This window comes from Pelodiscus sinensis, chromosome 2, assembly GCF_049634645.1.
Source record: "Pelodiscus sinensis isolate JC-2024 chromosome 2, ASM4963464v1, whole genome shotgun sequence".
NCBI classification, from domain to species: Eukaryota; Metazoa; Chordata; order Testudines; family Trionychidae; genus Pelodiscus; species Pelodiscus sinensis.
This window is the reverse complement of record NC_134712.1, coordinates 148,392,878-148,405,231: the sequence shown is the minus strand read 5'-3', so window position 1 is coordinate 148,405,231 and position 12,354 is coordinate 148,392,878. Positions and strand designations below refer to the sequence as shown.

The following is a 12,354-nucleotide window of genomic DNA, read 5'->3' as shown; positions in this document are numbered from 1 at the left end:
TTCTGCACCCTCTCCCTAGCCAGACACCATACCCCAATCCCGCTCCTGCACCCTCCCCCTATATCAGACACCCTTCTCCCAGCCCGCTTCTGCATCCTCCCTTCTGGCTAGACACCCTACCCTCACCCTTCTCCTGCACTCTACTTCCCACCCAGACTTTGCACCCTCTCCTGCTCCCATATGCCATCTCCTGCCCAGATCTTGCATCAACACCCCCTCCTGCACTCCATCTCCTGCCCAGATAATTTAGTTTGGATTGGTCCTGCTTAGGGCAGGGGGCTGGACTCAATGACCTCTTGAGTTCTCTTCCAGCCCTAGGATTCTGTGGTTCAGATCCTGCATCTCATCCCTATCCCACTCACTGGCAGCCCTGTCCCACATACTGAACCCCTCATTTTTGTCCACACCTTAAAGCTTTGGTCCACTCAAAATCCACTAACCTGGGTCCCCAGAAGAGTATGGCCTATGGGAAGTCCTGAACCTCATTCCTCCCTGTCCCTCCCGCTCACCCCACGGGGCTGGAGCTCTAGAGAAGTGAGGTGTCCCAGGGGGCCACATCAATGACTGTTGGGGTGTTTTGGAGGTGATTTTTTTTTTTTTTTTTTTTGCATCTCACTTATGTGGTCCCCAACTGATTTTTCTGTGGGTTAGTAGCCCATCACCCAAAAAAGATTCCCACCTCTACCATGAATAAAGAAAATATTGACACCTTTTTTTGTGTTGGACATAAATTAATATTTTACTTTATCTAAAATGAAGTTTGATAAACTAACATGAGAAAGTTAAAGGCTTACTCTGTTTAATATTGCTTTTCTTTCTAGTTAAATTAAACCATTCTCCCTAGCTGCAGCACTAGGCTCCAGCCTAATTTTGAGTGTCCATTAGCAACTGGTGGTCCACTGAACGGTTTGCATTGAGCCAGGTGGACCATGAGCCAAAAAGTTTGAGAACCACTGCTATAAATGCTACATGGTATTCTGGGAATATAGCACCTGTGCATTAGAGGATGAAGTGTAAAACCTTCTCTTGCTAAGACAAAACTCAGGTCTAGTCAGGGGTAGCAAGGCGAGGCTACTTACACTTGACCTACAATTAAACATCGAGCTTACTCCACACAAACCATCCCAGACTTTTTTAATATCACCAACCCTTCACTATGGATGTAAGCAAGTAGTTGACTACCTGATAAGCCTTGGCTTATTGGGCAGTGGAGTTTACTACTCACACCCCTCCTCCTTGCTTGCTGTCTGTGTATCAGAGGTGGTGGTGGGAAACCTGAGCCAGTGCTGGGGGGAGCTGCTCTGTGATGCTGCCTGTTCCCCCCCCCTCCCCCCCCCCCCCCCCCCGCTGCCTCTATCAAATGCAGCAGTGCAGGAGGGACAGGGAAGGCTGCTGCAAAGCAGCCTCTGCCTGCAGTGGACCCAAGCTCACTGCAAGCTGAGGTTGCTCCAGTAGCAGCCCGTCTCTGCGGTGGGCTGGCAGACTAGCTCTTAGTACATTTAAATTGCAAAGGCACAGCAGGGGTAGCTCCTGGACCTGTCACGAGCCAGGATCAAGCACCTTCCCTTATAATCACGTAGTTGATAACAATTGTATCAACTACATGGTTAGCCATTTATCCGCCTCTTAACATCCTTACCCTTCACCCTGGCTCAGAATATTTCTAACATTTCTTCTGGGAGAATGTCTCAACTTACCTCTCTCTAAACCCCAGAGACCACTGCCTTGTATGTCATTAGATTACTTACAAGAAAATCCTTTTGTGCCATCTCAACTGATCCAGCCTCCAGAATATAGTGCTGAATTAAAGAATACCTAACCTTTCAAAGTAAACATGCACTCCTCCTGGTATTAATGAAACAATTCTGCAAATCTCCTCCAACTAATCCTTAATTGTTCAATACAAGAAGTGAGGTAGTTGGAGTGAATGGAGATTAATGCTGGAATTCACATTTTTTGTACAGCACCACAAACGGCACTTTCCCTTAGAACTTCCTCATGACAACTTCTTATTGCGCCACATCCCATCCTGAGTAATTTCCAATGGCTGTTTCCAGCTCTAGGGAACAGAGTTAAGGTAGCATTGTGGGGAGAATGCGAACTCAACTTTCTGTGTCTTCTTCTGCAATGTTGTTTTTGTTAGCATAGCTCTTCTTGTTCTGGTTTTTGGAAGTTTTTGGGCGTAGCTGAATTCAGTCTTCTAAAAGGGCAGAAGGCTCTGCTGGGCAACCATAACTGCATTAATGAAGTTGTGGTAACTTTTTTTTTTTTTTTTTTAAGAATAGTTTTTTAATATCCCCATGTTCCATAGCCCTGTTCTCTTTGTTCTGCCTCTGGCTCCTGATTGCCTTGGTTACAGAATGCACTGTCTGGATGGTAGTCCCTTCACTACCTCTACATCACCTCCTTGTCATTTTTTATTCTGCCTGTGTCACAGCCTGGTTCTCCTCCTTCAACCCACTTCCACAGGGAGAGATGGGTATTGGAGTGAGAAGCACAGGCTGTAGAATTGGGGAGACAATTCAGGAACCTTGCAAGGACTACCATTGAGTCAGTGGGGAACATATTTTTTAAAAACAAACATTGCAAGGGGAAAACGGATGAAAGAGGATTTTGAGGGACAGAGTTCAAAGCCACCAATATTACCTACTGCACAGCTTTCCTTTGAATCCCACTCTTTCCTGCACTGCTTCAGCAACTCTTGAATTGCTCCTAAATTCTTCCCCGCTGCCCAGAATCCCTCGCCCCGGTCCAACACTGTTCCATCTCCTCCAATGATGACCTTGTCATGCCCACTACTGACCCCTTCCTCTTATATTCATATATGCATTCCATCCTCATTGTTGCTAAGTCCACAACTTCAGGCCTGGGCCTACTGTATGGGAAAGGAACAATACATATTTATCTACAGCATAGGACACGTGGTGCATCTACACAGCAGAGCTTACTGCGGAATAAGCTACGCAAATTGAGCTACGGCAATTGAGTAGCTCATTTCAAAATTGGGAGCATCTGCACAGCACTTGTTTTGAAATAGAGCGCTCTTCCTCCGACTTCCCATTACTCCTTGTACAATGAGGGAGCAGGAGTTGGAGTAAGAAGTCCTCCAGGTTGACATTATTTCAAAATAACTGCTTGCTGTGCAGACGCAGACTAAGTTATTTAAAAATAATGCTAGTTATTTCGAAATAATGTTGCTGTGTAGACATCCCTTAAGAGCGTTGTGAAGTGGCTCATTAATCTTAATGGCTGTGTCTAGACTGCATCCCTCTGTCGACAGAGAGGTGTAAATTAGGCACGTCAAAATTGCTAATGAAGCAGGGATTTAAATATCCTGCGCTTCATTAGCATAAACATGGCCACCCCCTTTTTTTTTAAACAGAGCTTTTTCGAAAAGAAAAAAAAAAGCGGTGGCCATGTTTATGCTAATGAAGCATGGGATATTTAAATCCCTGCTTCATTAGCAATTTCGATGTGCTTGATTTGCATCCCTCTGTCGACAGAGGGATGCAGTCTAGACGTAGCCAATGAGGTGTTCTGTGCTGAATGTAAGCAGTCCAACTATCTCAGTGCTGTATAATGTACCATTTTTACTGATACGCTCATTTCCAGCTGCTTGCCTTTCCTCAGTGTTAAAGGGGGAGCAGAATTAGGGATGTGGAACAGAGATGAAACCTCTCTAATCTTTACCCTTAACTTCTTCAGTATTTTCAGTACAGGCAGTCCCCGACTTACGCGGATCCGACTTACGTCGGATCCGCACTTACGAACGGGGCTTTCTCGCCCCGGAAGTCGGGGCGAGAAAGCCCCGTTCGTAAGCTGCTCCGGTGCCCCTGGTCTGCTGGAGACCGTCTCCAGCAGACCAGGGGCACCGGGCGGGTTCCCGCGTTTCTGAGGCTTTGCCAGAGCAAAGCCTCAGAGGCGCGGGGAACCGCCGCTGCTGCCGCTTGAATCTGGGTGCCTGTGGTCTGCTGGGGACGGTCCCCAGCACACCACAGGCACCCAGATTGAAGCGGCAGCAGCGGCGGTTCCCCGCGCCTCTGAGGCTTTGCTCTGGCAAAGCCTCAGAGGCGCGGGACCCCCCCCGCGGCTGCGGCTTCAGTCCGGGAGCCTGTGGTCTGCTGGGGACCGTCCCCAGCAGACCACAGGCTCCCGGACTGAAGCCGCAGCCGCGGCGGGGTCCCTCCCTCTGAGGCTTTGCCATCAGAGGCTCTGCTCCCCGTGTCCCTGGTCTGCTGGGGGGGGGGGGGGGGGGCGCAGCTAGTGTGCTCCCCCCCTCCCCCCAGCAGACCAGGCTTTTGTTTCGGACTCTGGGGCAGAGCAGCTGGGGTGCTGCCGATTGGTCCTGCAGCGCCTGCTCTGGGCACTACTGGACCAACCCGGCAGCACCCCAGCTGCTCTGCCCCAGGTCCTGATTCAGCCGCTGCTGGTCAGTTTCAGCAGCGGCTGAATCAGGATGCCTGGGGCAGAGCTGATGGGGTGCTGATAGGTTGGTCCAGTAGCACCCAGGAGCGGCGCTACTGGAGCAACCCAGCAGCACCCCAGCTGCTCTGCCCCAGGCGTCCCCAAGTCAGCTTCTGCTGAAACTGACCAGCGCTGACTACAGGAAGCCCCAGGCAGAGTTGCTCTGCCCGGGGCTTCCTGGAATCAGCTGCTGATCAGTTTCAGCAGCAGCTGACTTGGGGAGCTTGGGGTTCTTAAGTTGATTCTGTATGTAAGTCAGAACTGGCGGTCAGTTTCAGCAGTGTCTGAATCTGGATGCCAGTTCCGACTTATACAGATTCAACTTAAGAACAAACCTACAGTCCCTATCTTGTATGTAACCCGGGGACTGCCTGTATTGCTTTCCCGGAAGCTCCGGTGAATGCCAAGTAGTCTAGATCAGTTTCAGGAGTATTGTAACTGTAGTTTGAGCCCCAGATGTATGAAAAAAAGTTTTAAAAAATGCTTTAATAAACATGCATTGGAATTTTCTGAAGAACAGTTAATTGCTCATGTATTCCATGTTCAAATGACCCCACATTTGGACCAAATCACTCTATCCCCAACCTCCATGAGACACAACATATTTGAAGACAATCCAAGTAAAAACATAGATATTACAACACTTACAATAGAATAGTCTATTGTTTAACAGAAAGTCACACTCAAACTAGCTTTCTGCTATCATAAATTCACATTGTGTTTGTAATTACTACTGTATGTTGAGTACAAACACATGAATATCAGTACCTTTTTAATGTATTTTATCTTTTCCTTTTATTGAAGGAATGTATTGGAAAATAGTCCAACACAGAACTGTCTGACTCATACCTCACCCGTTACCTTGTCCCAGTTTCCCAATGGAGTTGGTAACTTAGCAGGCTCTCATCCATTGGATGGGGTGGACAAACAGTTTTTAGAAACATATGACAACATTACGAAAAGGAGCTTAACAGAAGATTCCAGTCAGTACTACTGTGATAAGGTAAGTTGTTTAACAAGGCTGAGTTAAATGAAAATGGAGGTCTAGTATAAAAGTGTATCTAGTCTGTGAGACAAAACATTCATAATATTGTTGCAAAATATACAAGCTTAATGGCACGCACTAATACAGATTGGACTTCTGTGGTCCAGCACCCTTGAGGCCTGACAGGCCCTGGGTGAGGAGTTTTGCTGGATCAGAGAAGGTCATTTCTGGCCCTCCTGCCACTGCCCCCCCCTCCCACCCCGGCCTGACTGCCGGCCTCTCTGCTGGGTCCCCCTGTCGCTGGCCCCCACTGTCCTGCCAGGCTCCTGCTGTCCTAATGGGCAGCCCCACTACCATGCATCGGGCTCCCACTGCCCAGCCAGGAAGACTCACTGCCATGCGTTGGGCTCCCAAGCACTAGCCCTTTACTAGGACTCTCTGGTCCAGGACCATGGATGTTGCTAGACCAGAGAGTCCCAGTTTAGAGAGTTTCAATCTGTAAGAGTAAGTGTGGTCTATTAAGGTTTACATTTACCAAAGAGGAAAACGGTAACCAGTCTGGCAGGCAAGTCTTCCAGCTCTGTGGGCTTTCCATAGTCTCCGCATTTTCAGACCCACTTTCAGCAATTACCCCTAATGTAAGGGGAAATTCCTGTGCAGTTGTTTGCCTTTTGCCTCCAGTCAGAGCTCTTATACATTCCAATGGACAGCCCTGCCTTTCAGTATAACAAGGCAGCACCTGCCTATCACTCTGGCTCCCCTTACCTCATATTCTCTCTAACTCTTTTTCCCCACACTCTCCAGAGAAGGCTGCTGCCAAGAGTCCTCCATCTTCCTGACTACCACCAACTCAAGTGTTGTGGTGATTATTCCCAAGCATCACAACGAATCTCAAATCTCCTTATTGCTCCTCCTTTCCAGCCTCATAAGTCTCCCACAGTTCTAACAACCTACCCCTCCCCTTCTGTTTTCCTGAATGCTATTTGCACCCTTTTTCCTCCTATTCAGGGAGCTGCCAAATGAAACTACTTGTAGGAAGTAGGGTGTGGGAGAGGGGTACATAAGAACGGCCATATTGGGTCAGACCAAAGGTCCATTTAGCCCAGTATCCTGTCTACCAACAGTGGCCAGCACCAGGTGCCCCAGAGAGGGTGGACCGAAGACAATGATCAAGTGATTTGTCTCCTGCCATCCCTCTCCAGCCTCTGACAAACAGAGGCAAAGGACACCATTTTATCCCCTGGCTAATAGCCTTTTATGGACCTAACCTCCATGAATTTATCCAGCTTCTCTTTAAACTCTATTATAGTCCTAGCCTTCACAGCCTCCTCTGGCAAGGAGTTCCACAGGTTGACTACATGCTGTGTGAAGAAGAACTTTATTAGTTTTAAACCTGCTCCCCATTAATTTCGTTTGGTGTCCTCTAGTTCTTCTATTTAGGGAACTAATAAATAACTTTTCTTAATCGGCCCTCTCCACACCACTCATCATTTTATATACCTCTATCATATCCCCCCTCAGTCTCCTCTTTTCTAAACTGAAAAGTCCCAGTCGCTTTACCCTCTCCTCATATGGGACCCGTTCCAAACCCCTTATCATTTTAGTTGCCCTTTTCTGAACCCTTTCCAAGGCCAAAATATCTTTTTTGAGGTGAGGAGACCACATCTGTACACACTATTCAAGATGTGGGCGTACCATAGTTTTATACAGGGGCAGTAAGATATTCTGGGTCTTATTTTCTATCCCTTTCCTAATAATTCCTAGCATCCTATTTGCCTTTTTGACCGCCGCTGCACACTGTGTGGAAGTTTTCAGAGAACTGTCCACAATAACTCCAAGATCTCTTTCTTGATTTGTCGTAGCCAAATTAGCCCCCATGATACTGTACGTATAGTTGGGGTTATTTTTCCCGATGTGCATTACTTTACACTTATCCACATTAAATTTCATTTGCCATTTTGTTGCCCAATCACTCAGTTTGGTGAGGTCGTCTTGGAGTCCCTCACAGTCTGCTTCTGTCTTGACTATCCTAAACAGTTTTGTATCGTCTGCAAACTTTACCACCTCACTGCTTACCCCTTTCTCCAGATCATTTATGAATAAGTTGAAAAGGATTGGTCCCAGGACTGACCTTTGGGGTACACCACTAGTTACCCCTCTCCAATCTGAAAATTTACCATTTATTCCTACCCTTTGTTTCCTGTCTTTTAACCAGTTTTCAATCTAAGAAAGGACTTTCCCTCTTATCCCATGGCCATGTAATTTACACAAGAGCCTTTGGTGAGGGACCTTGTCAAAGGCTTTCTGAAAATCTAAGTATACTATATCTACCGGATCCCCCTTGTCCGCATGTTTGTTAACCCCTACAAAGAACTCTAACAGATTAGTAAGACAGGATTTCCCTTTATAGAAACCATGTTGACTTTTGTCCCACAAATTATGTTCTTCTACATGCTTCACAATTTTATTCTTTACTATTGTTTTGACTAATTTGCCCGGTACTGAAGTTAGACTTACCGGTCTGTAATTGCCAGGATCGCCTCTGGAGCCCTTTTTAAATATTGGTGTCACGTTGGCTACCTTCCAGTCATTAGGTACGGAAGCCAATTTAAAGGATAGGTTACAAACCACAGATAATAGCTCAGCAATTTCCCATTTGAGTTCTTTTAGAACCCTTGGATGAATGCCATCCGGTCCCGGAGATTTGTTAACATTAAGTTTTTCTATTTGTTCCAAAACCTTCTCTAATGACACTTCAATCCGGGACAGTTCCTCAGATTCATCACCCACAAAGGATGGTGCAGATTCAGGAATCTCCCCAACGTCCTCAGCCATGAAGACTGAAGCGAAGAAATCATTTAGTTTCTCTGCAATGGCTTTATTGTCCTTGATTGCTCCTTTTGTAGCTCGATCATCTAGGGGACCCACAGGTTTTTTAGCAGGCATCCTGCTTCTAATGTACTTAAAAAACATTTTGTTATTTCTTTTTGAGTTTTTGGCTAGCTGTTCCTCAAAATCTTTTTTTGCTTTTCTTATTACATTTTTACACTTGATTTGACAGTGTTTTTGTTCCTTTCTATTTATCTCACTAGGATTGGACTTCCACTTCTTAAAAGATGCCTTTTTGTCCCTCACTGCTTCTTTTACATGATGGTTAAGCCACGGTGACTCTTTTTTAGCTCTCTTGCTATGTTTTTTAATTGGGGGTATACATTTAAGTTGGGCCTCTACTATGGTGTCTTTAAAAAGTTTCCATGCACCTTGAAGGGATTAGGCTCTAGTCACTGTGCCTTTTAATTTCTGTTTAAGAAACCTCCTCATTTTTGTGTAATTCCCCTTTTTGAAATTAAATGCCAGGGTGCTGGACTGCTGAGGTGGTGTTCCCACCACAGGAATGTTGAATGCTGTTATATTATGGTCAGTATTCCCAAGTGGTCCTGTAACGGTTATATCCTGGACCTGATCCTGAGCTCCACTCAGGACTAAATCGAGAATTGCCTCTCCCCTTGTGGGTTCCTGCACCAGATGCTCCAAGAAGCAGTCATTTAAGCCATTGAGAAATTTTATCTCTGCTTCTCTTCCTGAGGTGACATGTATCCAGTCGATATGGGGGTAATTAAAATCCACCATTATTACAGAGTTCTTTATTTTGGTAGCCTCTCTAATCTCCCTCAGCATTTCAATGTCAGTATCGCTGTCCTGGTCAGGTGGTCGGTAATATATCCCTACTGCTAATTTCTTATTATTGGAGCATGGAATTACTATCCATAGCGATTCTGTTGAACACGTTGATTCACTTAATATTTTTATTTCATTTGATTCTACATTATCTTTCACATACAGTGCCACTCCACCACCCAGCCTGCCTGCTCTATCCTTTCTATATATTTTATATCCTGGTATGATTGTTTCCCACAGATTTTCCTCATTCCACCAGGTTTCAGTGATGCCTATTATGTCAATCTCCTCATTTAATACGAGGTACTCTAGTTCACCCATCTTATTAGTCAGACTCCTAGCATTTGTGTAGAAGCACTTTAAAAATTTGCCACTGCTTATTTGTCTTCCCTTCCCTGATGCATTGGATTCCTTTATATGCGGTTGTTTGTCTGCTCTGGCCCATGATTTGCCCTCTCCCCTCCTCTCTTTCTGACTACAGCTTAGAGAATCTCTTATCAATGGATTCTCCTCTAAGAGAAGTCTCCCTCCGATTTACGTGCATCTCTGCACCAATCGTCTTTCCCCCATCTCTTAGTTTAAAAACTGCTCTACGGCCTTTTTAATGTTTAGTGCCAGCAGTCTGGTTCCACCCTGGTTTAGGTGGAGCCCATCCTTCCTGTATAGGCTCCCCCTCTCCCAAAAGTGTCCCCAGTTCCTAATAAATCTAAACCCCTCTTCCCTACACCATTGTCTCATCCACGCATTGAGACTCTGAAGCTCTGCCTGCCTACCTGGCCCTGTACGTGGAACTGGAAGCATTTCCGAGAATGCCACCATGGAGGTCCTGGATTTCAGTCTCTTTCCGAGCAGCCTAAATTTGGCCTCCAGGACATCTCTCCTACCCTTCCCTATGTCATTGGTACCTACATGTACCACGACCACCGGCTCCTCCCCAGCACTACACATAAGTCTGTCTAGATGCCTCGAGAGATCCGCAACCTTTGCACCAGGCAGGCAAGTGACCATACGGTTCTCCCGGTCATCACAAACCCAATTATCTATGTTTGTAATGATCGAATCACCCAGTACTAACACCTGCCTCTTCCTAACTGGCATTCCCTCCCCCTCAGAGGTATCCTCAGTGCGAGAGGATACCGCAACATCCTCTGGGAGGAGGGTCCTAACTACAGGATGGTTTCCCTCTGCTCCCATTCAATGCTCTGTTCCCTTGAGACTTTCATCCTCCTTAAGAGCACTAGGGCTCTCAGACTGGAGGTGGGACTGTACTACAGTGTCCTGGAAAGTCTCATCAACATAGCTCTCTACCTCCCTTAACTCCTCCAGTTCAGCCACCCTGGCCTCCAAAGCCCGAATTCGATCTTTGAGGGTCAGGAGCTCCTTGCAACAGGTGCACACATACGCCACCCACCCACAGGGCAGGTAATCATACATGTTACACTCGACACAATAAGCAGGATAGCCCCCACTCTGCTGCTGGGCTTCTGTCTCCATTTTTCTAATGAATAAGTTTAAGTATAAACTGGGATTCTTTTTAAACCTCTGGAATATAGATTATTCTTAAGAGTTTTGTTTTAAAGAAGGTCACAAGTCACTAGTGTTGTACTAATAAAAGAAGGAGGATCTTATGAGGGGGGGTAAGGCAAAAAGCCACATTTATTGTAAAGATAATAATAAAAAATAAAGAAAAGATAGAAGCAAACAACGTTGTTTAACTACTTATTCCTATCACTACTTAACCCTTATACACTTATAAACATTCATTCATACATCCGTTCATTCTGTGTATAGTTCTGTGTATAGTTACCAGCCTGGAAGTTGATTGTGATAGAATACTGGCCAGGTACTCTGTACATAAGTGATGGTAGTGGGGAGCGAAGTCCTGATCAGATGCGTATCTGAAGCTCCTGGTGGGCTGGCAGCAGAACCTTGGACTCTGATTCCATAGTTTTTTAGTACAGTTCTCATAGGAATTTTTTCCTATGCTAGTCTATGGAAATTGCTGCATCATGCTGATGTCTTCAGGGTGGCTGCCAGGTGCTCTTCAGTGATCTCATTGGGTGGACCTCCAGTACTTGGTTTTCTCCACTTGACACCTTTTGGTTGCAGTGGCACCTGACGCCTTCTTCAGCCCTTTGTTGCTGTATTCTCAGGCTGGCACCTCTCAGAACCATTCATTCATCGTCCAAGCACTCTCTCTCTCACATACATTCCCTAATTAATGTTTCCCATACAGTATTTTGTATAATAATAAAAGTTGTAGTTACAAAAGTTTCTGGGTGGTATTGCTTAAAACATTCTCTGAGTGCTGAGTAAAGTTACAATGTTTTAAAGAGAACAGGCATCAATTATGTAACAATGCCCTTAGTCAATTACAGGGCTTGGCTCCCATAGCAGAGTTAGTGGCTTGACAATGCATTGTTACAATGTATCTCTGCAATGTCAATTTCAAGCAGCCCCTTGCAGGAGCTTGAGCATGCCCTGGGACACGGGGGGAGGGGGGGGGGGGGGCTGTTTCTGGCTACATAGGATTATATTCTTAACAGTTCTAAGTTACATGACCTAATACATTATATTCTAAAGGGGCAATAATAATTATAAATCTAAACATTTAACAATCTTAACTACTAATAATAAGAATAAGAATTAATAATAAATCTAAACACTTTAAGTTGTGGGGAACAAATTATGGGGAGTCACTTCCATTTGGGGGAATCATTTTCAATACATTGATATGTTATCCCTACACTAGTGCCCTCTAAACTCCCCCTCTCCAAACTCTCCTGTTAGCTGTTCCTGGTCGCTGAGTCACAGGCTTATATAGCTCTGGTAGCCCCTCCCCCTGACTGAGGCTCAGCCAATTAACAGAGGCTTCTAGATTTCAAACCTTTTAGAAGCTCCTTCAACAAACAAAGCAAACAGACAAACACAAGCTCAGCACACTGCAAGTAACTCCCCCACACACAAACATACACTCCAGACAGCCACTTACCACAAGGGTCCCGTTTTTACTCCTCTTTTACCTGGAAAACTCCCTCCAAACTCTCCTGTTAGCTGTTCCTGGCCACGCTCTCCCTGGTCACTGAGTAGAATACATATGCCTGGGGTATGGTATGGAATGCAGAGATGGACGAGAGACTAACTAAAATTAAACCCCGTTCTGGGGAGAGTGAAATGGTATTGGAAGAAGATTAAATTGAAATGTTTCAGGGCAAAGAAGAGGATAA

The 12,354-nt window shown here is 45.6% G+C and overlaps 1 protein-coding gene across 5 annotated transcripts in view; it reads left to right on the top strand.

Moving 5' to 3' along the window:
• Positions 1–12,354, top strand: part of PTPN3 (protein tyrosine phosphatase non-receptor type 3) — a 335,183-nt gene that overhangs the window by 257,174 nt on the left and 65,655 nt on the right. For all 5 annotated transcript variants that reach the window (XM_006135940.4, XM_075921606.1, XM_075921609.1 and 2 more), the window contains one exon: positions 5,269–5,467. In XM_006135940.4, the coding sequence (XP_006136002.1) occupies positions 5,269–5,467 (199 nt within the window). The remainder of the gene's footprint in view (positions 1–5,268; positions 5,468–12,354) is intronic.